The sequence below is a fragment of the Puma concolor genome, chromosome A1, assembly GCF_028749965.1.
Source record: "Puma concolor isolate L17-30 chromosome A1, mPumCon1.1.hap2, whole genome shotgun sequence".
In the NCBI taxonomy this organism is placed as follows: Eukaryota; Metazoa; Chordata; class Mammalia; order Carnivora; family Felidae; genus Puma; species Puma concolor.
Genome location: NC_141667.1, coordinates 99,481,765 through 99,508,821, shown reverse-complemented (window position 1 = coordinate 99,508,821; position 27,057 = coordinate 99,481,765). Strand labels below are relative to the sequence as shown.

General features: G+C 36.0%; 1 protein-coding gene across 1 annotated transcript in view; it reads left to right on the top strand.

Annotated features, from left to right (window-relative positions):
* Positions 1-23,927, top strand: part of AGGF1 (angiogenic factor with G-patch and FHA domains 1) — a 29,504-nt gene extending 5,577 nt beyond the window's left edge. Inside the window, exons 4-14 of the mRNA XM_025924198.2 lie at positions 450-614; positions 3,606-3,794; positions 5,781-6,111; positions 7,339-7,450; positions 8,701-8,752; positions 11,458-11,559; positions 12,424-12,589; positions 14,374-14,456; positions 18,064-18,191; positions 19,813-19,912; positions 21,696-23,927. Of these exons, the coding sequence (XP_025779983.1) occupies positions 450-614; positions 3,606-3,794; positions 5,781-6,111; positions 7,339-7,450; positions 8,701-8,752; positions 11,458-11,559; positions 12,424-12,589; positions 14,374-14,456; positions 18,064-18,191; positions 19,813-19,912; positions 21,696-21,896 (1,629 nt within the window). The 3' untranslated portion in view covers positions 21,897-23,927. The remainder of the gene's footprint in view (positions 1-449; positions 615-3,605; positions 3,795-5,780; positions 6,112-7,338; positions 7,451-8,700; positions 8,753-11,457; positions 11,560-12,423; positions 12,590-14,373; positions 14,457-18,063; positions 18,192-19,812; positions 19,913-21,695) is intronic.
* Positions 23,928-27,057: the final 3,130 nt, after the last annotated feature.

Sequence of the window (27,057 nt, the reverse complement as noted above, 5' to 3'; positions counted from 1 at the left end):
CACCAACTAAGCCAGCCAGGCACCCCCATACTAAAATTATTTTAATTCTTATTTAATGTCAAATATCTTCCCACTATTGCCTGAGTGTCATAGAAATTTGTTTCTTCACTTTCAATCAGGATACCAGGATCCGAAGATATTCTTAAAGAATATATCAGAGTCTATATTTTGTAGATTATTACCCTATAGTATCAGGCAATATTTTTGAGTAATGGTCACTCACTCACTTCTAATATCTTTAAAACTGGGTCAAAATTGAATTAACTAAAACACTAGTAACTATTTTTTACACTGGACCACACTGTAATTGATAGCCATTTCTTTCTATTGCAGAAATTGAAGTCTTATTATTTAAAATTGCTTTAAGTCTATTTTTTTCTAATTCTGCCAACTTCTAAATTGACACAAGGAAGTATTGGTCTTACTTGACATGAATGTATCTTACCTAGGAGCCAGCGTCCGTATTAGCAACAGAAGATACATCCTTAGAAGGTTCTTCTTTAGCTGAAAGTTTGAGAGCTGCAGCAGAAGCTGCAGTGTCTCAGACTGGATTTAGCTATGATGAGAACACCGGACTGTATTTTGATCACAGCACCGGCTTCTATTATGATTCTGTAAGTATCTCTGACCGTTCAGTGTTGTATGGTTGTGTCCTTGCTGCTCGATACCAAGTATTCAACCTTAAACTGAATTAAGAAAAGCAAGAGGCTGCGTTGAAATTCAAAACTATTTGATTCAAAGCTATTTAACATGAGTAAAGAGTTGTAGAATAGCTTATGATGCTACATTTCTATGTTCTTAACTAAATAAGTTAATTGTGGTTATTATAGATTAATATTTCCAAAAGGTCTAATAACCTTTTTTTTTTTAATTTTTTTTTTTTTTTAACGTTTATTTTTGAGACAGAGCATGAATGGGGGAGGGTCAGAGAGAGGGAGACACAGAATCTGAAACAGGCTCCAGGCTCTGAGCTGTCAGCACAGAGCCCAACGTGGGGCGCGAACTCACGGACCGTGCAATCATGACCTGAGCCGAAGTCGGCTGCCCAACCGACTGAGCCACCCAGGCGCCCCTCTAATAACCTTTTATATGTCAAGTAACTTGCAGAGATGTTAGGGTATCAATACACTTGATCTTAGCCAAAAGGCCAAGAAGCGATTTTAGAGTATTAATAAAAACAGTTAACTATATTGTTGTACAATGTTTAAAAACCTAAACTAATATTTTTCATAGAATTGATAAGGAAGTGACATTGTTAATGCTAGGCTTGGCGTGAGATACTTTAGAGTTGTTTCAAATACTTAATCCGTTTGAGCCAAAGGGAGTCTTTTTCTGGAATTCTCAATAGCATGTTTATTATTAGTTTAAAACTTCTTTGGCTTTTAAGCATTTCTTTTTTTATTTTTTTCATTTTTATTTTTTTAAGTTTATTTCTGAGAGAGAGAGAGAGCGCATGAGCAGGGGAGGGGCAAAGAGAGAAGGAGAGAGAGAGAATCCTAAGCAGGCTCCACATTGTCAGCACAGAGCCTGACATGGAGCTTGATCCCACGAACCGTGAGATCATGACCTAAGCCGAAATCAGTAGCCAGACACTTAACTGATGGAGCCACGCAGGTGCCCCAGCATTTCACTTGTTTTAAAAATCAATGTTAACAGTGAGAACTAGGGATTCAGTATGGAATCAGACATGTTATGTGTGTAATGGACCACTGACCAGGACAGAATGAGAAAACAAAGTTCATGATTTATAATTCAGTATTATGGCTGTTGCCGTCTGGTACTTGAAATGGGATTTCATTTAGGATTTGATGAAAATGATGATGGCACTTACGTATGTATATACCTCAACCTCAGTGGCTTAGGCATGTGATCTCCTCAGGAATTCTAGAATGTGGTACCCCAAAGTGGAGCAGATGTTCACCGTTCCAATCACTGGAATTATTGTTAGCTCATTGAAGGAACATAATGATAATACTAAATAGTTAGATGAAAGATTTCATTAGCTTGTCAGTTTGCTCTTGGTTTTCTTTGTAAATCCCTTATGAAGAAAGGGTTTTCTTCCACAGAGGTATGCTAATTGACAATGCTAATTAATACCCAAAAAATTAATGTTTTTTATTACCAAAGAGAGTAGCTGTTAAATATTTATTTGGTTTTGAGGAGAATACAGAGTTTGTACATATATGATGTTAGTCTTCATCATTTGTCTACCTTCCTTTCTGTCTCTTTCCTCTACATCTCTTCTATAAGTGGTTAGGTTGTGTAGGTTGTGTTTTAGTAAATTAGGGACATCATTGTTTTGCCCTTTTTATTGTGCCAGTTTTCATTTTATTTTTTTATTTTAATTTTCATTTTTCTTCTATTTTTGAAAATGTGTTTTGGACTGAAAGACACGAGATTAAATAGGTTTGAGTTACAAAAGTTTTATTATCATCACTTCCATTCAGTTTTTTAGTTTCAGGAAAGATAGTGAGAATTCTAAGTATTTTTGTAAGAGACCCGCAAAGTGAATTAAACACAATAAATTGCAGTAATATCAACTCTTAGAAAATAGTCTTTTCCAGGCAGGTTTAGTTGGTTAACCTCAGTATATTGTAAGATGTTTCCAACTCTGATCTATATAGGTTTATGATGTAAGTAAAACATAGATTGTTCCATTAAATCTTGATTATAAAATATGGGCCAGTATCTAATAAATATAGATGATTATATAAATTAATTGTTGTGGTTTTTATCCATAATTTGCCAAAATTCATTTTTGCATAGCTCTTTTACTTAATTAATTACTTACGGTAGAATTAGTAAAGACAGTTATTTATCACTTTCGTTATATAAACTATTATGTCGTATTTATGAGCTTAATTTTTGTAAGTTTGGGGGTTTGTTTTGTTTTGTGAGAGAGAGAGAGAGAGAGAGAGCAAGCAAGCACAAGCTGGGGAGAAGGACAGAGAGAGAGAATAGATCCCACAACCCTGGGATTATTACCTGAGCTGAAATCAAGAGTTGGATGTTTAACTGACTGAGCCAGCCAGGCACCCCAGAGCTTAATTTTAATTTCAGTTTTTCTTCAGAGCTTTTAGTCGTGAACACTAAAAGGCAGATATTTGTTTTATGACATTGAGAGAATGGTTGGGGGTTTTATACTACCAAACCATTATTGGGTAATCATAAGGATAATAAGTCTGGAATTGCTTTTATGGTCAGCTGTTTTTGATGCATGCCTTAGTTTTCATGACTTCTGAAAGGTTTTTTTGCTGTCATTTTTCATTAATATATTAAGTTGAACCATATGAAATTCCTGTTTTTGTAAATGTGAAAATGGTCAAATATTGCCAGTTTCATGAGATTCAGTTTAATATTTAAATGTATTCGTTTTTCGTACTAAGAAAATCACTGCAAATATTGCATGGCAAAGTATTTTGGAAAATTATAAGCATTTTCCTTTCTGTCATCTTTACTCATTATCTTCAGAAAATACTAGAAACATTTATTAAAAAAAAAAAGAAACCTTTACTATTTTTGAATGTATTTGGTTTATGTTGTTTATTTTTAAATTTTATTTCATCTTACCTGATTAGAACTTACTGTTTTCTTGTCTTTGAAAGGAAAATCAACTGTATTATGATCCTTCCACCGGAATTTATTACTACTGTGATGTGGAAAGTGGTCGATACCAATTTCATTCTCGAGTTGATTTGCAACCTTATCAGACTTGTGGCACAAAACAAAGTAAGGATAAAAAATTGAAGAAGAAAAGAAAGGACCCAGATTCTTCTATAACAAATGAGGAAAAGGTAATGTCTTCATAATTTTAAAAATTTATATAATGATGTAATTCTGTCAAAGTTTTTGATGAAACTGAAAATCATAATTCAGTAACTATATTTCAAGCATATCAAGATAACAAGATATCAGAATCTATCAACCAAGGAGCATTCACATGGGGGCGAACATGTACTTTTTCACAAATTCTCAGTCACTACAAATAGAAGGAATTTCTTAAAATTTGAAGGAGGTAGATTTAGGGCAGATAAAATATTCATGTGTTACATAATTTGGAAGAAGAGCAGTCAGACCCTCAGTCAATTGTGTAATTGCACAATTTGCAATAATAGAAAAGCACAGATTGTATGTAGGTGTAGATAAAAGTTCAACTTCTTAATCATGTTGAGCTATTTCTTACCTATTATGTTAGCAAACATTAAATCAGTTGCTAGCAAATACAGGGTAGTTACATATTTATTAGAAGTGGAAATTGGTGTGTTTGGGGAAAGTAGATGGGCCTTTTATATCAATCACCATAAAAATGTTCATATTCTTTAACTGGAAAATCTCATTTCTAGTAATTTTCAAAATCCGAAGAAAGAAAAATACTTTGTTATATAGCAGTATATATTTTTTAAGTTTATTTATTTTGAGAGAGACAGAGACAGCATGAACAGGAGAGGAGCAGAGAGAGAGAGAGAGAGAGAGAGAGAGAGAGAGAGAGAATCCCAAGCAGGCCCCATACTGTCCATGCAGAGCCAGACGCAGCGCTCGAATTCACAAAACCGTGAGGTCGTGACCTGAGCCGAAATCAGGAGTTGGATGCTTAACTGACTGAGCCACCCAAGTGCCCCTATATAGCAATATTTTTAAGAACAGAAAAAAATGAAGAGTTCATATGGCCTGCAAGATCCTGGTTAAGAAAATGATAGAATGTTTAATTGAAAAAACATTCTTTAGGTCTTAAAATGGTAATATATAAAGACAGAGGGGAACTTTAAAAATGCTTGTGAGGGGCGCCTGGGTGGCGCAGTCGGTTGGGCGTCCGACTTCAGCCAGGTCACGATCTCGCGGTCCGTGAGTTCGAGCCCCGCGTCGGGCTCTGGGCTGATGGCTCAGAGCCTGGAGCCTGTTTCCGATTCTGTGTCTCCCTCTCTCTCTGCCCCTCCCCCGTTCATGCTCTGTCTCTCTCTGTCCCAAAAATAAATAAACGTTGAAAAAAAAATTAAAAAAAATAAAAAATAAAAAAAAATAAAAAATAAAAATGCTTGTGATACTAGGGGCGCTTGGGTGTCTCAGTCAGTTAAGTCTCCAACTTCGGCTCAGGTCATGATCTCACAGCTCGGGAGTTCAAGCCCCAATTTGGGCTCTGTGCTGACAGCTCAGAGCCTGGAACCTGCCTCAGATTCTGTGTCTCCCTCTCTTTATGCCACTCCCCAACTCTCCTACTTGAGTGTGCTCACGTTCATTAATCATTTTATAGTGATAAAATGTTATTTATATATAATGAATGATAAGATTTTGTAGATACTAGGTAGATAAAATAATAAAATGAATTTCACGTGATTTTATCTTTTTACTGTGGTTTCTAGGAAAATTTAAAGTATATACACGGCTTACATTATATTTTTGTTGGACAGCAGTGGTCTAGGCTGTCACATGGTCTAAGCAATATGTGATAAGAGCCTGTACTAGGACAAATGATAAGGAGGGAGAATTGGGATAAAGTATAAACATAGTCCATAGCACTTGGTAATTGATTCCATGTAATAGTGAAGGGGATGTCAAAGATAACTATACGATTTTTGATGTGGATGATAAATGGATGGTAATGTCATTAAGCAAGAAAGGGAACATGAGAGGAAGAGGGGTTATAGGTAAGAGCTGTTGTTATTTCATATATAATGTACGTATATCTTCACTAATTCATTGAAACATTTGGCATTAAACATTAGAAGATGGTCATGTTTAAGACATTTTTCTCTGTTCCTACCTCCCTACCTACCTCTTTCCAGGATTTGAATTCAGAAGATCAAAAAGCATCCAGTGTTGAACATATAGGCTGCAGTGAGGGAGAAGATTTTGCAAATGTGAAAAAGAAAGCCAAAATGGACATTCATTACAAAAACAGTCCCACCAAATTCACTGTTCCAGTTAGTGGAAAGACTGTAGAATCTTCTCTTAATGAAAACATTTATAATTCAGTGTCATTTAAAGATGAGAAAATCGTGGAGACTGATAGTGAGCCAGAAGAAGGTGAAATTACAGACTCTCAGACAGAGGACAGTTATGATGAAGACATTACCAGTGAGGACAACGTAACTGCAGAAGATACTGAGGATGAAGGTGAATAAATAACCATTGTTTAATTTTCTATAAAGAACCCAGTTTGGTCATTGTAAAAGAGCAAGACGTTAAAAATGTTAGAAACGCATGTAATGTATCTGCCAAAAAATAAACTGTTTGAAGCTGATTATTTTAATGATAGTGTTGAAAATTATGTGGGCTACCACTTGGTTATTTTTAGAGGGAAGGATTTGAATACATGACTAATACTTGGACCTTTAAAGTTTTATTGCATCGAATGGCCTAATCATCAGTAGAACAAAACCAAGTTACATATATTCTAACCCTAAAGATACATGTGTTGTCTGTCTGAGTGGGCTAGATCTTTGGAGGCCACTTATGAAATTGAAGGGAAAAAATAAATTGCCTTTAAAAACATGTAGTCCATAAATAAGCTACGTAAGTATTAGGGTAAGTCTTACATTTCTTAACTTGAGGTCATAAAGGCATACTTTTAAAACCCAAGATTTCATATTAGGCCATATGAACTTACTTTCTTCTTGAAAATAGTCACCCCCTCCCTTTTTTTTTTTTTAATTTTTTTTTTTCAATGTTTATTTATTTTTGGGACAGAGACAGAGCATGAACGGGGGAGGGGCAGAGAGAGAGGGGAGACACAGAATCGGAAACAGGCTCCAGGCTCTGAGCCATCAGCCCAGAGCCTGACGCGGGGCTTGAACTCATGGACCGGACCGCGAGATCGTGACCTGGCTGAAGTCGGACGCTTAACCGACTGCGCCACCCAGGCGCCCCTCCCCTTTTTTTTTTTTAAAGGAGGACTCAGTTTTTGTAAGTTAATATAAGAATTCTTGTTTAGGAGAAATTTGTTGTTGTTTTGAGAGAGTGCTAGCTGGGGAGGGGCAGAGAGAGAGGGGGGACAGAGGATCTGTAGCAGGCTCTGTGAGGACAGCAGAGAGCCTCATGCAATACTTGAACCCACAAACCTTCATAAGATAGTGACCTGAGCCTAAATCAAGAGTCCGATTCTTAACTGACTGAGCCACCCAGGTGCCCCTAGGTTGATCCCTTTAAATCTTAAGTGTTAAAGCCTTACTTATTATGTATGTCATATGGCAGAATTTAAGAAGGTTGTTTCAAACAGAATTAAGATTTTGATCAATACGTTTTATTTTATGGATGCTTCTTATTCCTGCCTAGAAATTAGACATCTCTAACTTTTTCCCATAGCATTTGGATTAATACTTTACCGATTTTTTTCTTTAACAGATGAGGAAAAAATTTGGCCCCCATGTATTAGAGTAATTGTTATTAGATCACCAGTGTTGGAGACAGGATCACTTTTTATCATTACAGCTGTTAATCCTGCTACAATTGGAAGGTAAAAATGTTTAATGTTACTATGTTTGTATATTTATCTTATTCCAGTGGATTGTACATTACTCAAGCTGTTACCTTGAAATGTGCAAACACTTTTTGCCGGGCAGACACTTAATGACATCCATGTTCCTCCCTCTTCCACTCAGAAAATATTGTTGATACTTATGTTTTCTCACAGAGATTTTGTCATTTTCTTAACTTTTTAGGTTTAAATTACTTACTTAAATACAGTGTTCATCTGGTATTTAATCTTCCTCCTCTGTTTCTTTGTGACTCGTAACCAGCTTGGTAGAGAGGTAGGTTTCAATCATGAGTAGGATAATTTCATTTTTTGCCAACTGGAAAGAAAAACCTATTCTTAATTCAGATTCTATATAGTATCTTAACTTTAAATTCTTGAGAATAGTATGGTCCTTTTACATGCAGTAATAGAAGTGGCAAATAGTCAACAGATTTGGAATAGGTGATTGATACTAGTACATAGGATCTGTTGTCCCACTGGATGTTTTATTATTATTTTTAAAAATTTTTGTTTTGAGAGTGTGCGTGCATGAGCGTGGTGGAGGGGCAGGGAGAGAGGGGGAGAGAGAATCCCAAGCAGGCTCCACACTCAATGCAGAGCCCCACGTGGGACTCCATCTCAGAATCATCAGATGGTAAACTGACCCGATATCAAGAGTCAGATGCTTAATGGACTGAGCCACCCAGGTGTCCTACTGGATGTTAATATTAACTTGGGGTAGATGTTAAAAAGTAAAAAGTAAAGTGAAAAGTAAAAAGTAAAAAGCAAAAAGTAAAAGTGATCCTGGAACTTCCTTTCCAATAGGAAATTTAGAGTAGGATTAAGGAAACTGCACTTAGTATAATAGAAAGGCTTGTATTTTAACATTATATTTTAAAACAACAATGACAAAATCTTAAGAAAAAAAATTGTTGGGGTGCCTGGGTGACTTGGTTAAGCATGTGACTTTGGCCTAGGTCATGATCTCACAGTTGGTGTGTTCGAGCCCTGTGTCGGGCTCTGTGCTGACAGCTCAGAGCCTGGAGCCTGATTCGGCTTCTGTGTCTCCTTCTCTCTCTGCCTCTCCCCTTCTCACATGCATGCACCTGCTCGCTCTCTCTCTTTCTCTCTCTCTCTCTCTCTCTTTTTCTCTCTCTCTCTCTAAATAAATATTAAATTGTTTCTTGGTTAACTATAAGTGCTTAATCTATATATGGTTCAAAAATTGTTAAAGACATCTTACTTTGCAGAGAAAAAGATATGGAGCATACTCTCCGAATCCCTGAAGTTGGTGTTAGTAAGGTAAGCTCTTTGGCTTTTCAAATGTGTAGCTTCATAGGTATTGATTTTATGAATCTTCATTATGGCAGAAAACTTAGGGGCTTTTTCATTTAGTAGAAATTTAATAGTTTAGGTAGTGATGGTAATGAAAACAATTTAGATTTGTTTATTCCACTGCTTGAGAAAATAATGTTTTATCAAAATTTGAGTAAACAAAATTATATTTAATTTTTAACAGTTTGGAGCAGGAGTAGAAATGTGGATTAATTTAAGTATTAAAGTAACACCCATTTAACAAACATTTATTAAATGAAATAAATGTGCTAGATATGATTGTAGTTTAAAAATGAATCAGACCTGGATTCAGGCTACGTTATTAGACGGTTGCGATTCAGGCTGTTACTAGGCGGTTGTGGTTGAGTCCAGAGTATTTTACAACTCCAGAACACCACCACCCTTGGGTGGGTGTCCTCCACCACCCAAGGCTCTCCATTTATAACTCTTCCTAGTTGCTCCTGTAATGGTTTCAGGAAAAAGAACACTTGGGTTTTCAAATGAAACAGTAAGAACAGAGTTACAATTTTAGTTACAAGAAGAAAAACAAAAGGTTTTGCTACTGGGACTCTGTATACTTGATATTATCTTCTTGTGTATTTTCTGTTGTTTTCTGCTTCTCTTTTATGGTTGTTATCTTTTTTCTTTTTCTGATCTTTCATAATCCCCATTTTGTTTCTATTTAGTAGAATGTAATACGGATTTAAAGTATATATTTTATGTGATTTTTGTCTTGTGGGGATGAAACTTGTTTTCCATTATTTGTTCAAAAGTGTACTTCTTTTTACTTTGTTTTGACTCATTTAGAAGGGAGGAAATTTTCATAATTTTAACCCTGAGCAAATTATCTTGCTTTTTTACTTTACTATGACTCTTAATTCTTCTGCCTCCAAAGAAAACTGTGATTTAAATAGCAAAGAAGTCCTTCTCCCACTCTATCTAAAATATAGGTAGTTGTGTGGTGGCGTTTCTGCCTTTTCTTTCTTTCTTTTAAACTAAGGTGTTCAGTGATGGGGTAAATAGTTTCTTGCTGTGTGAAATCAGTTTGACAGTATATATCACACATTTCCAAGTTGATGAAAAAATTTAAAAAAACCCACACACTTAATTAATATTAGGGGAAAAAATAGAAACACATATTTAACCACTGGATAGGAGAAGAACTAAGTTTAGAAAAAGGAAAAAATCACAGAAGACAAGATAATTTTGAATAAGTTTGAAGTTCTTTTTTAAACAAATTCAAAAGGCAGACTAGGTGGGGCACCTGGCTGGTTCAGTCCATAGAGCATGTGATTCGTGATCTCAAGGTCATGAGTTTGAGTCCCATGTTGGTGCTAGAGTTTACTTTAAAAAAATTTTTTTTTGTTTTGAGAGAGAGAGAGCATGAGCAGGAGAGGGGCAGAGAAAGAGGGAGACAGAGAATCTGAAGTAGGTTGCAGACTCTGAGCTGTCAGCACAGGTCCCAATGCAGGCTCAAACCTATGAACTGTGAGATCATGACCTAAGCCAAAGTCAGACACTTAACCAACCGAGCCACCCAGGCACCCTATGTAAACAAAGTACTATGGAGCAAGGAGGGAATGCTTGGTCCTGAGTATTGAAAATCTGGAAAAACTTCCCTGAGAAGTTCATCTTCAGGGGCTTCTGGCTGGCTCAGTTAGAGCATGTGACTCTCAGGGTTGTGAGTTTAAGGCCCCATCTTGGGTGTAGAGATTACTTATAAAAATAAAATTTTGGGGCGCCCGGGTGGCTCAGTTGGTTAAGCATCCGACTTCAGTTCAGGTCATGATCTCACAGTTCGTGAGTTTGAGCCCCGCATTGGGCTCTGTGCTCACAGCTTGGAGGAGCCTGCTTCCGATTCTGTCTCCCTCTCTCTCTGCCCCATCCCCACTCATGCTCTCTCTCTGTCTTAAAAATAAATAAAAACATTTAAAAAAAATTTTTTTAAATAAAATCTTTAGGGGTGCGTGGGTGTCTCTGTTGGTTAAGCACCCAACTCTTGATTTCACCTCAGGTCGCGATCTCACATCAGGCTATGTACTGATACCACGTAGAGCCTGCTTAGGATTCTGTCTTCCTCTCTCTCTGCCCCTCCCTCGCTTGCTCTGTATCGCCCTCAAAATAAGTAAAAATAAAGTTAAAAAAAATAATAAAATCTTAAAAGTTCACCTTGAATATTTTAAATCAACTTTTATATTAAGAATTTTCAATGATAAAGACCAATACTTACATTAGGTGAAAAATAATTTCAAATTGTTGTTGTAATATAATCTGAACTATGTTATAAAACTAGAAAATGTAAGACACACACTAAATTATTAATGGCAATGATAGACAGAATTATAAGGAACTTTTTTTCTGTAGCCGTCACATTTCTGCCAGGGGTATTACGATATTTCTGTATTCAGAAAAAAAAAGTATTAAAAATAGCAAAAGTTGGGGCACCTAGCTGGCTCAGTTGGTAGAGTTTGCAGCTCTTGATCTCGAGGTTGTGAGTTCGAGCCCCAAATTGGGCCTAGAGCTTATTTAAAAACAATTTTTTTTAAATAGCTAAAGTTATCAGAGCCTTAAATCTATCTTATCCTATCATAGAGAAATTATCTGTGGTTTAAAAAGTATTAAATTTTATAATTACTTCAGGGTTTTTTTGTTTTTTTTTTTGTTTTTTTAAGTTTCATGCAGAAATTTATTTTGACCATGACTTACAAAGTTATGTCCTTGTGGATCAAGGTAGTCAAAATGGTACAATTGTTAACGGAAAACAGATTCTTCAGGTGAGTGTATATTTATTAATTACTTGCACATCAGTTTTAAAAACCGAACTGAAATTTTTATTCCTGAAGGCCATAGTTATTATACTTATCATTTGGTTCAGATTACTGTTCAAGCCCAAATGTATTACATGGAAGGGGGTTCCCAGAAAGAGCTGAAAAATGTATATAATAAGTGGATACCTAACTCTTGACTTTTATCATAATTGTATATCTTATCTTATTTTAGAAATAAATGCATTTTAAAGCTATTCAGGGTAAACATTCTTACAGTAACTTTAGGGGCACTCCTTTTTTTTTGGTGTTTTTAAAAAAATTATTTTAATGGAAATACCGCTAAACTGGAAACTCCTTGAAGACAGAGGCTGTGTCTATCCAGTGAACTCTTTAAGGTGCTTATTAGCACATAATAAACTATATGGAAGGGAGTGGGGAATACCTTAATTTTTAGTCTGTAAGAATAAAAAATGAAATAAAACTGAATTATCAGAGACAATAAGAGGAAAAAAGGGAAATGTGCCCTTATCCCCTTAACATTTTATCTTTTTGACTGTGATGGATATTTGTTTTGGTAATAGATTGTTTGATGTTTGGGTTGGGTATTTCTATAGGATTGTGCATGGAGCCAGGGATATTAGGGGATTTGATAATATGAAAGTTACAAGTTGCTCAGTTCAGCTTTCTTCTCCTTTAGTTGAAAGTTCTATCATCCTCAAGTTGTGGAAATGTATGCCGTATGTGCATATGTGTGTCTTTCTCAGTGAGAACCATCCTAAATATTTTTTTTTTAATCAGACATTACTTAGCATAGACATAAAATAATCTCATGTAATACTTGGGTTTCTGTTTTGTAATTTTTTCTTTTAGCCTAAAACTAAATGTGACCCTTATGTACTTGAGCATGGTGACGAAGTGAAAATTGGAGAGACTGTACTGTCCTTTCACATCCACCCTGGCAGTGATACCTGTGATGGCTGTGAACCAGGACAGGTTCGAGCTCACCTTCGTCTTGATAAGAAAGATGAATCTTTTGGTATGTAAAATGTATTGTTACATGAAAGCATGATAAGTTTTTTACTTAATTCACTGGAGTGTTCTAAAATGTATCAACTACCAACTTTCATATCTACTTGATATAACACTATATTGAGATACATTTGGATTTCAGTGAATATTATCACATGAGACTAAGGAATGACATATAGTTGAAATTTGAAACCTAGACTAGTAGATTATGATTTTAGTTGATATTTCTGTGTAGCAATTTAGCTGTGCTGTTACAGCATTAGGTTGCTTTCTGACATGTAAGGTAATGATGAGCTATTTTTGCTAATCCAGTTTAGTAGGCTTTGGAGGCAGCACTGCAGTGATAGCTAAATGTCCTTCAAAAGAATAATTGTGGGGGCGCCTGGGTGGCTCAATCAGTTAAGCATCTGACTTCCACTCAGGTCATGATCTCATGGTCTGTGAGTTCGAGCCCCGCATCAGGCTCTGTGCTGTCAGTTCAGAGCCTGGAGCTTGCTTCAGATTCTGTCTCCCCCATTCTCTCTCTCTGCCCCTCCCCCACTCACACTCTGTGTCTATCAAAAAATGAATAAACGTTTAAAAAAATTTAAAAAAGAATTGTGACATAATTATAGTAAAGATTAGTTTGCTTTTGACTTCTCTTTGGGGATACGAAGAAGTCATCCACAAACTCTGTCAGATAATAACATAGAAAATAATAGACCAGGGTATTAAGAGTTATTGGTTGATAACATTTGCTTTCCTACTTACAGTTTGTGTTGATATATCATTTGTGTATATACCATTATTTTCTTTCTTTTTTTTTTTAACGTTTATTTATTTTTGAGACAGAGACAGAGCATGAATGGGGGAGGGACAGAGAGAGAGGAAAACACAGAATCGGAAGCAGGCTCCAGGCTCTGAGCCATCAGCCATCAGCCTAGAGCCCGACGCGGGGCTCAAACTCACGGACCGCAAGATCGTGACCTGGCTGAAGTCGGACGCTTAACCGACTGAGCCACCCAGGTGCCCCAATATACCATTATTTTCTATAGTAACACCGTAAGAGGTTGCTATCTTGCTTTAAAATCCACTCATCCAAGGGCACCTGGGTGGCTCAGTTAAGTGTCCGACTCTTGATTTGGCTCAAGTCATGATCTCATGGTGAGTGAGATCAAGCCCTGCTGATAGCACAGAGCCTGCTTGGGATTCTCTCTCTCTTTTTCTTCCCTTCCCTGCCTCCCCTGCTCATGTGTGCACGCTTGTGTGTGTATGCATGCGCACACATGCGCTTTCTCTCTCTCAAAATAACATTAAAAAAATATCCACTAATCTAAGGTCACCCAAGGACCCCCTATTTTCTGTTTTCTGATACTAGATTATGAAAATGAGTTACAGTACATTACACAATAATATGAATCTTGGGTTCAGTGATTTTTCTTTTGAACATGCCTGTATTCCTTTGGAAAATTAACCATATTTCTCCATTTAGGATTCTATTAAAATAATATTAAAAAGTTAAGATAATATTAAATATGATAATATTAAAAAATTCCGTGTTTCTTTTGGTGTCCATACTGTAACATTCTTATAACTTTTGGGTTTTGGTTTATTTTCCAAGTAGATTTAGTTACCAAAATGCTGAAAGGACATCACCACAACCCAAGATTCTTTTATATTAATGCTTATTTGAACTTTTAGTTGATATGCAGGTGGATTAGTATTAATTTTATTATTAAACAACACTATTTTATGTAAAATCTGTCCGGTTTAGTTTTTTTTTTTTTAAAGAAACTCACTTTTTCCTTTTAGTTGGTCCAGCACTAAGTAAGGAGGAAAAAGAGTTGGAAAGGAGAAAAGAATTAAAGAAAATACGAGTAAAATATGGTTTGCAGGTAAGGATGTTAAATATTGTTACATGTATTAATTGTTCATCTGGTTCTAAGTTAAAAATGTCTTTAGGTATGTTTAGTCCATTTTATATATAAAAATAGAGCTGTTTATAATGATTTTGAGATTTATGTGATTTCTGTAAGTTGGTTACTGTTTACCTCAACAACTGTTGAGGCTAGAGTAGAAAAATGATAATAATATCCAACATTTGAATAGCCATTTCTGGTTTTTAAAAAATATGCATTAAAATGGTACCTTTGAAGGATGTTCTTGGAGGACTGGTACTGCCTGATCTCAAGACTTATTATAAACTACAGTAATTAGTACAGTATTGGAATAAAGATAAATGGATCAGGGGAACAGAATAGTGACTTGAGAAATAAATTGATAGGTAGGTAGGTAGGTAGGTAGGTAGGTAGATAGATAGATAGATAGATAGATAGATAGATAGATAGATAGATGAACGTATGGGGGCGTAATGTGTATGATTTTTAGCAAAGGTGTGAAGGCAGTTTGGTGCAGAAAGGATGGCCTTTTTCAATAAATATGCTGGAACACTTGTACAGCCATTTGCAAAAACAAAAGAACTTTGATCTAAACCTTGTAACTTATAAAAATGAACTCACAATGGATCATAAATATAAATTTAAAACTTTAAACAATAAAGTTTCTAGAAGCATACCTTTAAGAAAAACAAGTAGTTTTGAAGATATATCTAACACCAAAAGCACAATCCATAAAAGTGCAAATTAATGAATTACACTTCCTCCAAAATTTCTTTTCTTATTATAAGGACACTATTAAAGCAAAGATAAGCCACAGACTTCAGAAAAATATTTATAGATCATATATCTGATAAAAAAAATCCTAGATCTTATATCTGGAATGTATAAAGTACTTCCAAGACTCAATAAAAAAACTATTTAAAAATGAGCACATGGTTTGAGTAGACCCTTCAGCAATGCAAGTGTACAAATGGCAACTAAGCACATGAAAAGATGTTCAGTATTACTGGGGAATTGTAAATTAAAACCAACTAAAAAGACTATCCATACCAAGTGTTGGTAGTCATGTAGCAGAATTGGAAATTCTCATATACTGCTGGTGAGAATATAAAGTGGTTTGATTGCTTTGGAAAATAGTAGTTTCTTTAAATGTTAAATGTTCACCTACCATGTGATTAACCATTTACTCCGAGGTATTTACCCAGGAGAAATGAAAGTATATGTTCAAAGACTAGTAAGCAAATGTTTGTGACAGCTTTTTTCTTTCTTTTAAAAAACTTTTTTTTTAAATTTTTAAAATTTTTTATTGCCATAGTTGACATACAATGTTATATTAGTTTCAGGTGTACAGCATAGTGATTTGACAATTATATACATTATGTGACGCTTACCACATAAGTGGAGTTACCATTGGTCCCCAAATAATGTTATTAAAATATTCATATTCCCTATTCTGTACTTTTCATCTCCATGGATTATTTATTTTGTGACTGGAAGTTTGTACCTCTTAATCGCCTTCACCTATTTCATGCATCCCTTACCTCCCCTCCCCTCTGGCAACCCCCAGCTTATTCTCTATATTTATGAGTCAGTTTCTGGTTTTTGTCAGTTTGCGTTTTAATAGTCTATATATAAGTGAAATTGTATCGCATTTGTTTTTCTCTGACTTATTTCACTTAGCATAGTAACTTCTAGGTCCATCCATGTTGTCACAAATGGCAAGATCTCATTCTTTTTTATGGCTGAGTGATATTTGTGTGTGTGTGTGTGTGTGTGTGTGTGTGTGTACCACATCTTTATCCATTCATCTATTGATGGACACTTGGGCTGCTTCCATATCTTGGCTATTGTAACTAATGCTCCTGTAAACATAGGGGTGCATATGTCTTCTTGAAGTACTGTTTTCATTTTCTTTGGGCAAATATCCAGTAGTAGAATTCCTGGATCCTGTGGTATTTCTGTTTTTAATTTTTTGAGGAACCTTCATCCTGTTTCACACTGTGGTTGTACTAATTTACATTCCCACAAAGAGTACATGAGGGTTCCCTTTTCTCCACATCCTCACCAGCACTTGTTATTTTTTGTCTTTTGCATATTGCCCATTCTCATTAGTGTGAAGTGGTATTTCATTGTGGTATTAGCAGCTTTTTTTCTAGTAACCAGAAACTGGAAAAGACTCATGTATCCATCATGAATGGATAAACAAATTGTAGTAAATCTATATGGTCAAATACTCTTTAGCAATAGAAAAGCATGAACTGTTGATACAGGCTGCACTATGGAAGAAACTCGAAATAATTATGCTGAGAGACAGCATCCAGACAACAAGAGTACATACTGTATACATCCATTTGTATAAAATTCTAGGAGAGCGAATTAACATATCATGACAGAATGTGTAGTGGTTGCCTGGATACAAGAGAGGAAGGATGCACAGGGAGAGTCTGCAGTGATGGATTACGAAGAAAGATGAAGATACTTTTGTGGGAGATAGATCTGTTTATTATAGATCTGATGGTTTCATAGGTATATACAAATCTCAAAAGCACCTAATTGTATACTTTATGTGCAATTTATTATAGTTAATTAAATTGCAATAACAATTTAAAAAAGGTAGTGGGGCGGTTACCATTTAATCCCATAAGTGGACCAGGAAGGTAATTAGTATTTCCAGTTTACATTTGGGAAACTAGGCTAAGGGTCACCCAGCTGCTAAATGACAGAATTAGATGTGGGGTTTTTTTTGTTTTTCTGAGGGAAAGCGTGTGCGTGCGAGCAGAGGAGGGGCAGAAAGACTGGGAGAGAGAGAATCTTAAGCAGACTCTGTGCCCAGCACAGAGCCCGATGTGGGGCTCGACCTCACAACTGTGAGATCATGACCTGAGGCTTAAGCTTAACTGACAGCCACCCAGCTGTCTCCATTCAGTAAACATTTCTTGAGCAGCTGTCTAATCATATAAATGGAACGCTGTTGAAGCAAAAAGCTATTATTACTGTAAAAGAGTACCACACTTTTTATATTTTTCCCTTTCAAGGAATAATGCCCCACTATTTTAGGTCCTTTTGAACTTTGATTTCCTTAGAGAAAAGGAGAAAGATTTTTGCCAACCCCAGGGGTTCTACATATTTCTTTGAATACTGTCAGTTCATATGAGACTATGAATACATAGTATTAAGTCAAGACATACAGTATTTTCACTGTATTATTTCTTATGATTACATTTTATGATTTATGTATGATTTATATTATCTTCTACATACAGTTTATGTTCTACAACTTGAAATAATACAAACTTTTTTGGAGAGGAGAGAGCACACACGTGAGCAGGGAGGGGGGAGGGGCAGAGGGCAAGGAAGAGAGAGAATCTTAAGCAGGCTCCATGCCCAGTGTGGAGCCTGACACAGGACAAAATATAAGCATTTTAAAGGAGATAGAATAAAAATAGCATACTCTAACATAATTGTATCAATTTATATCATGGCCTGCTTTGTTATTTTAATACAGACCATTTTGAACCATATTTCCAGGTAAAGCAAATATGTAGATAGTACATTTGTATGTATCAGTTTTATTTTCTTCAATGAATATTTCATGTTTATAAAGAATACAGACTATGAAGATGAAAAGGCATTGAAGAATCCAAAATATAAAGATAGAGCTGGAAAACGTAGGGAGCAGGTTGGAAGTGAAGGAACTTTCCAAAGAGATGATGCTCCTGCATCCGTTCACTCGTAAGTACTACATTTGAAATGCTTGAAACATTCTTTGTACCATAATCACATTTGTAGGGTAATATAACTTACAGGGTTGTATATTCTGATAAGTAGCCTTTAAAGGAATGGCTCATAACAAGGTGGAAGTATTCCTCTAATTAGAATTTCATTCCCTAGAAAATTGCTTAGCATATACATAAGTACACATACTTAAACATACATATATACACATAGCTAACATTTTAGCCACCCACTTGAGTAAACATATTTTTGTATACTAGATACCTAGAAGGTTGGGCTAGTAAGAAATTAGTATGGACTGGTATCTTTTATAATCATTTCAGTACTCATCCACTTTTATTCTTGTTGACCCTGAAATACTATTTGTCTTATTTTTTGATTCAGTACTGTTCTTTGGGTAAAGTAGCAGTGATAATATGAAGAATATAATTTTGAGGCCTATACAATATGACCATATTTCTGCTTTTAACATTTTATCAGCTACATTTTTTTCCTGAGAATATAAATTCAAGGTTTAGTTAGAATTTAAATCTTTCAGGTAGGACTGGCAGCTAATTATAAACTTTTATTAAACATATTTTATTAATTCTAAGGTACACTACTAGGATAGAGTTTTAGTTACATAGGACAGCAGTTTTTTTCTTTATGGTACATAAAACAGCATTGCATCTTATATCCATCAGATTTGATAGAATATAGCATTCTTAATTAGGTAGACTCAACAACATGGCACATTTTAAAGTTTAATATTTTTTGATGTAATGGCTGGAAAATATGAAGATTGTATTAAAGTAAAGGCAGAAATAAAAATGAAATACATTGGTCTGATATTGCTTGGTTTATTGTTATTGAAGAGCTAATTTAACATATTTTGTAGTACTGAAAATACAATGTCGGAACATAAAATTAAAATACCCTTAAACTAGCATAAAATAAAGTCATAGAACAAAATGCACACAGTGAAGGAGAGCTTTTATTTCACTTTATTTTTACCTTTTTATTGATATATAACTTACATACCAAAGAATACAATTAAGTATCAATTTTAATAATATATTGTAAGATTAACACATTGCAGAATACACATTTATCAAGAAATAGGAAATTATCAGTAACCCCCAGAAACCTTCCCTCCTAGTGCCTCCTCCTGATAGCTATTTGTTTTTTTTCCTTTCCAAAGGCAGCCACTCTCCTGACTTCCAACAGGAACAGATTAATTTCACTTGGTTTTGAATTTTAAATGAGTAATTCACTGTTTATTTTGTGTCTATATTCTTTTTGTCCAACATTATTTTGTTAGGTATATTTTATTTTCAGTGCTCTATAATGTTCTCTTACGTGAGTATGCCACAATTTATACATATTACCATTGATAACATCTGAGTTGTTTTCAACTTGTAGTTATTATTAGATTTGCTGCGGAAACATTCTTGTACATATCTTTTTGGTGCACTACTTTCTGTTAAGTAATATGGGGAGGGGAATTCGTGTATGTTTATTAGGTAGTGCCAAACAATTGTCTTTAGTATTTGCACCAATTACTTTTATTATTAGTTTATTATAAATGTGACCTACATGTTCTTTTAGAAATCAACAACTATCTTAATTTTCTTTAAAGTGAAATTACTGATAGCAACAAAGGTCGGAAGATGTTGGAGAAGATGGGTTGGAAGAAGGGAGAGGGCCTAGGGAAGGATGGTGGAGGAATGAAAATTCCGGTAAGACTTGTGTTTTCTTTCATTCTTTATTCTTATAGCAGATATATTTACTGTGTTCCTGCTATGTGCCAGGCATTGCCTTACGTTTCAGGAATATAATATCAAACACAGGATTACTGTTTTTGTGGTATTTACAATTACCAAATATATATATGTGTATGTGTTCTGTTTTTAACGTTTTTTGGAAACCCGTTAGAGTTTTTTCCTTCCTCCAAGCTGGGATAGTAAATGTCATTTCCTGAGCCATAGGTTCTTCTGTGTCTTTTAGTTGTTATTAATGACTTCCATGCTATGTCTGGTACTAAATAGTGTAGGAACAATCACAGTGTTACTTTACAAACAGGCAGATTCTGTATTAGATAGATAATCTGTTTTAGATTTAAATAATCAGGTCATGTAACAAGCAGTAGAGGGAATAAGGTCTAGAAGACAGTACAGTGGTTTAATTCTGCAGTCCCCATGGTTCATCAGAGGTTTAAATTATCTTTTTTTTTTTTCCGAGACTTTTTTTAAATGTTTATTTATTTTTGAGGAAGAGGGAGAGAGACAGAGCATGAGTGGGGGAGGGGCAGAGAGAGGCGGAGACACAGAGTCTCAAGCGGGCTCCAGGCTCCAAGCTGTCCACACAGGGCCCGATGTGGGGCTCGAACTCACAAGCTGTGAGCTCATGACCTGAGCTGAAGTTGGATGCCTAACCGACTGAGCCACCCAGGGGCCCTGAAATTTAAATTATCTTTTACAAAAACCTTACAAAGTAACATGAGTAAAGAACTTTCTTGGGGCGCCTGGGTGGTTCAATCGGTTAAGCGTCTGACTTCAGCTCACGTCATGATCTTGCGGTCCGTGAGTTTGAGCCCCGCATCGGGCTCTGTGCTGACAGCCCAGAGCCTGGAGCCTGTTTCAGACTCTGTGCCTCCCTCTCTCTCTGACCCTCCCCCATTCATGCTCTGTCTCTCTCTGTCTCAAAAATAAATAAACATTAAAAAAAAAAAAAAAAAAGAACTTTCTTGATAATTACCTGGTACCTAAAGAAGTAATGGGATACATCAGTATGAGGTTTAATGTGAATTTTCTTTCTTACTGAGGTACAATGAGAAGAACATGGGTTTTGTAGTCAAACCTACTAAATAGAATTATTTTGTTAGAATAGGTGCTCTAGGGCAAGTTTGGACTTCAGTTTTCATCAGTAAAAATGGGGATTATAAGGATTGTTTTCTAAGAGGTGTCATGAAGGTAAAGTCCCAAGTGGGGTACTTGACATACAGTAGGCATTTAGTAACTAACTGGTGGCTTTTAATGGTTCTCAAAATAATGAGAAGTCCTTTCCCTCTTTTCATGAAAATAAACAATCAGGTTCTCTTTATGACTCTCTTTGTCCCTCTTTATGACTCTTAATGTTTAATCTACCCATTCACTTTCTTAGGTAAGGCTAGGATGATAGTAGTATTACCTTTTCTTCTGGCTAGAGTGGGATTAATGACAGATTGTGCAGCATCTCATTGAAATTCGGTGATGGCTATTTAAGGAGCACTGTATTTTCTTTATTGAGACAGCTGTAATTATTGATAGACAGTACATAGACATTATTGATAGACAAGACATAGTAGAAAAATGAGTTCAAGTTCTATGTATAATCATGTATGTATTTCTTTATGTATTTGATGGATTTGACAGGTTTTTATTTTGCATCAGTCTTTCTAAGAGAATTAAAGTACCACGTTAGGTACAGCAGATTTCAGTGTATTTAGACTCCACAGTAAGTCATCTCACTTTTTGGTAACAGATCCAGCTTCAGCTTCGGCGAACACATGCAGGCTTGGGGACAGGAAAACCATCCTCAATTGAAGACATTCACCTTCTCCAAAACAAGAGCAAAAAGAACTGGGAGAAAGCACGCGAGAGGTTTGCCGAAAACTTCCCAGAAACTAAATCTCAAAAAGATGTGCCAGCGACCGTCCCTTGGGTCAAAGGGACTGTAGAATGAATGTCAGTCATAGAACACAATTCAAGCTTTTTTAAAAGAGTTTGGAAACTCTTACTTTATTGCAAAAGTTTTCCCTCCAAAAGAGTCCGTAACATGAGGGAACTGTATCACAATTTACCCCCTCATGATTCAGAAATGTGTAATAAAGGGTGGTTTGCAGCTTTTAAAAAACATTTTTTTAAAACTAATAAATAGTAACTGAATTAGATTATGCTGTGAGCAAACTAAAGTTCACAGGGCACGGCTGAGTTTATCAGACTTTGTTATTTTATCTTGTCATTTATAAGACCCATATAAGCAAAATTCATATAACCAGTAATTTTAAATGTACATTTGTCCTTGTCTCCATATATTCATCATTATAAGATATACAACAAGAGAAACATCGGAAGTTTATAAAAACAAGTATGATTACAAGCATCCTTGTTTATGCCCTTTAGAACCTAGGTGGAAAATGTTGAGAAAACAGGGGTAGTGGTGCATAAATTTTATTCCTAAAATATCCTAAGTAATATTGTTGAAGAACTAATGAACAGGTGATATGTTATAGAAAATTAGTCTTTCATTGTTTTCTTCTGTGAAGAATTTGTTGGTTTGTACTATATAATAAGCATTTACACTTGGTTTGTTTTATAGCTGAAATATTTAGATATGAGCAATTGAGTACAGTATTGAAATATTCCATGTGCTGGCATTTATAGTTTTGATAAATCCCATTGCTGGCAATGGAGTTGTGCCAGAGAAATCTGATTTCTATTGCAAAAGGATTGCCTAGCCCAGGCCTCAAACTCAAGATATTTATTGAAAATGTCTTCAAATGCAATAAAAACATTATAATCATAATATCAAAAAGAGTGATTCATTGAACCAATGTTTTAAATATATTGGTCTGCTTTGAACTCACGACCAGCCAGAATTTTCTCTTTAAATTGGCAGAGTAGTAACAACAGGAGAACTTCAAATATTGGAGAACTGCAGTGCAGCTTTCTGAGTGCAGATGTCCCTGCCCTGCCAGTTATCACTGTTCTTTTCCTCTCCATTTAACTTCTGTCTCAGCTTTTTGCTGGGAAATTATTGCTGGGACTTTCTCTTTCCTGGCAGTGAATATCAGCTATAGCTCCCCCCTCATCTACTATAAAGAAATATCTTCAAGATTTAGAAATAGGAAAAGAAAGTTCTGAAAAAAAGTATGTAATGGGGAAGATAATTCAGAAAGAAAGACGCCCTGTTGGAATTTCTACTCTGGATGGTACAGGGTACTTAGGAAGAAAAGAGGAGTGTGGGGAAAGAAAAATAAATTTATTACAAAAGATGGGACATATGACCAAACAAGTTGTCAAGACCCTACAGGCCTAAACTGGGATAATCAGAGGCCCTATAACTCCAGATCTGCAAAAAGTCATTTTCTGTATTGTTTCTAGCCACCTGCACAACCCAGCACTTCTTTATGTACATTAGACTTGAAGGCAACAGAAGTGTTCTGCATTATTTTCTCTAAAATAGAAAACAAAAATTTACATGTGTTTCTGGCACTTGGGCCCTGTATATAGGTAATAGTATAGGAGGCCCAAAGTAGAATTGTGGTAGATTTTACTCACTGAGTAAAGTACAACTGTGTATATAATATTTCCCATTTTTATTATTAGATTGTAGAAAACTTTTTTCATTGCTTTCTTTTGTTAAGAAAATGGAGACTTGAAAATGGTGATAAAAATGGAAATATATGTGACATTTATGTTATTAAAACCCTTTGCAAATCTAAAGTCTCAGGGCTATACTATATGGTAGATAAAGGACTGAATAATGTCTAAGTCTATTTCCATCTGTGAAATAAGAATAATATTTATCTCACGTGTCTGTCTTGAATAGAAAATGAGAAAATGTATATAAAAGCAGTTTGTACACTGTAAAAGTACAGAGATGTGAGCTTCTGTTTGTTTAGAAGCGTAGATGTGAATTATGTAGTTTGGATTACACATAAAATTGTTTTGTGTCTCATATTTTAAATTATATTCACACAGTGTAAATTAATTATGGTAGCCTTTAAGGGTTTATTTTTTTATTTTATTGAAAAAAATTTTTTTTACATTTATTTATTTTTGAGAGACAGAGAGGACAGTACGAGTGGGGGAGGGGAAGAGAGAATGAAACACAGAATCCGAAGCAGCCTCTGGCCTCTGTGCACTGTCAGCACAGAGCCTGATGCGGGGCTAGAACTCCTAAACCCTGAGATCATGACCTGAGCCGAAGTTGGATGCTCAACCAACTGAGCCACCTAGGCTACCCAAATGTTTATTTTAAGTGGAGCTACAAGTTGCTGAATTCTTTTTGCCAGAACATGAGAAGCTGGTGAAATTTGAGAAGAGAAGAAACCGTCAACATTAGAGTAAAATAAAGAAATTATTTTGTAGAATTAAATAGCTAGGTAGCACTTTTTCCTCATAATGACTTTTCTCCCTGCTTTTAAAAGTTTTTACTTGTGATGTTTCATTTTTATTCTGTTCTGAACTTAATGAAAATTAATGGCTCGCCCAAATCAAACACCTTCCAACTTTTCATGTTAAAGATTATTTCTTAGGGGTGCCTAGGTGGCTCAGTTGGCTAAGCGTCTGACTTTGGCTCAGGTCATGATCTCATGGTTAGTGAGTTTAGGGCCTGCATCGGGCTCTGTGCTGCCAGCTCAGAGCCTGGATCCTGCTTTGGATTCTGTGTCTTCCGCTCTGCCCCCACCCCACTTGTGCTCTGTCTCTCAAAAATAAATAAATGTAAAAAAAAATTTCTTTTAAAGATTATTTCTTAATTTGGTACATTTTCTTTTTTTTTTTTAATAGTATTGTAAAATTTATTTTCTTGTTCATCTCTTTTTTTTTAATATATGAAATTTATTGCCAAATTAGTTTCCATACAATACCCAGTGCTCATCCCAAAAGATGCCCTCTTCAATGCCCATCACCTACCCTCCCCTCCCTCCCACCCCCCATCAACCCTCAGTGTTCTCAGTTTTCAAGAGTCTCTTATGCTTTGGCTCTCTCTCCCACTCTAACGTCTTTTTTTTTTTTTTTCCTTCCCCTCCCCCATGGGTTTCTGTTAAGTTTCTCATGATCCATATAAGAGTGAAAACATATGGTATCTGTCTTTCTCTGTATGGCTTATTTCACTTAGCATCACACTCTCCAGTTCTACCCATGTTGCTACGAAGGGCCATATTTCATTCTTTCTCATTGCCACGTAGTATTCCATTGTGTGTAGAAACCACAATTTCTTTATCCATTCATCAGTTGATGGACATTTAGGCTCTTTCCATAAGTTGGCTATTGTTGAGAGTGCTGCTATGAACGTTGGGGTACAAGTGCCCCTATGCATCAGTACTCCTGTATCCCTTGGGTAAATTCCTAGCAGTGCTACTGCTGGGTCATAGGGTAGGTCTATTTTTAATTTTTTTGAGGAACCTCCACATGGACTATTCTACTAGCTTCCCAGCTGGTCGGCTTGCAGTCACTCTGTCCTCCCTCCAGTCCATCTTTTACGCTGCAGGCACGGACAGTGTCTTCACAACCCCTCTTTCATCATTTCCTATTTAAATCCTCCTGTGGCTTTCCATTACTCTTGAGGGCAGAAAACAAAATCCTAGCCCGTAACATTCTACCTGGTCTAGCCACTGCCAGCTTTTCTGGTCCCTGTCAGAGCAGGAACCTTTTTTTCAGTTCTCAAACATGCCACACCTTCTCTTACCCTAAGGCCACTTTTATTCTGGTATGTCTGGAATGTTCTTCCTATACCCTTATAGTTGACGCTGACATTTAGATCTCTGCTAATTGATTTTCTTCAGGGATGGCTCCCTTGTCCAGTAGACTGGATTGCCTTTGATAAATGTTCTTGAAAATCTGTATTTGTTTCATTTAGACTACTTATTTCAGTTCACATATATTAATGTGATTAGTATAGCATTTGTCTGTCTAGATTCTTACATGTCATGTAGGCAAGGCCTGGGTTTTTCTCACAGTTGTATTCCTAGTACCCAGCCTGGCTTGTATACTTAAAGGCAAACAGTGAAAGAGCAAGGTGGGTTTGGGGAACTGCAAGCAGCTTGATACAGATGGGTTTTGTGTGACTGAGGAAACATGGAAGGAACTGAGGCTACATAGAGGGTATGAGGTAATGGAATTCAAACCATTTTGACCATGGTCCATGTTAAGAAATACAGTTTATATGACAGCTCAGTATGTGTCTTGTGTATGCATTTATAGCAAGTTTTATACACCAGTACTTAGCTGTTAGTTCACATAATGGACTCTTTATTTTGTTTTCCAAGTCACTGATTCCAGCCACTAAATTGATTGTATAATCCACTGATGGCCTGTGTCCCACAATTGGAAAAATATGGATTTAAAGCTTGGTTTTCAGATGGTTTGACAGAATCTATGACATTGACACTGCCTTACAGAACTGCAGGTGTGTGTGTGTGTGTGAGAGAGAGAGAGAGAGAGAGAGAGAGACAGACAGAGAGACAGAGACAGAGAGAGACAGAGGCAGAGAGAATGGGTGATGGGGGTGGGAAGAGGTTGAGGTACCAAACTGGTGACTCTTGTTCTTGTGTTGTTACCAGAACAGGTCTACATTGACTGGTTTACAATTCAAACTTCCAGATAGATTTCATATGGAGAAAGGTTTTACCTCTTTAAGAGGAGCCAGTGGGAGGGGCACCTGGATGGCTCAGTCAATTAAGCCTCTGATACCAGCTCAAGTCATTTTCTCACAGTTCTTGACTTCGAGCCCCACTTTGGGCTTTGTACTGAGAGCTCAGAGCCTGGAGCCTGCTTCAGATTTTGTCTCTCTCTGCCCTTTCCCCGCTTACATTCTCTCTTTCAAAAATAAATAAACATTAAGAAAAAACAAATTAAAAAAAAAACAAAACAAGAGGAGCCAGTGGGGAGGGGAACTGAAACACATACCTACAGCTATTCTCAAATATTGTGTTAAGAAATTTGGATTTTTTTGTCTCTTCATCAGTGAGGAATTCCTGGAGGATTTTAAGCAGAGAATCTAATTCCCGTTATATCACTTTATAGCAAAATAGCTATGACTGACTGAAGGGGGGTGGAGTGGAGGCTGACAGACCTCTGTGAGGGCTTTTCCCCCTCTATTTGGTATTTATTGAGCA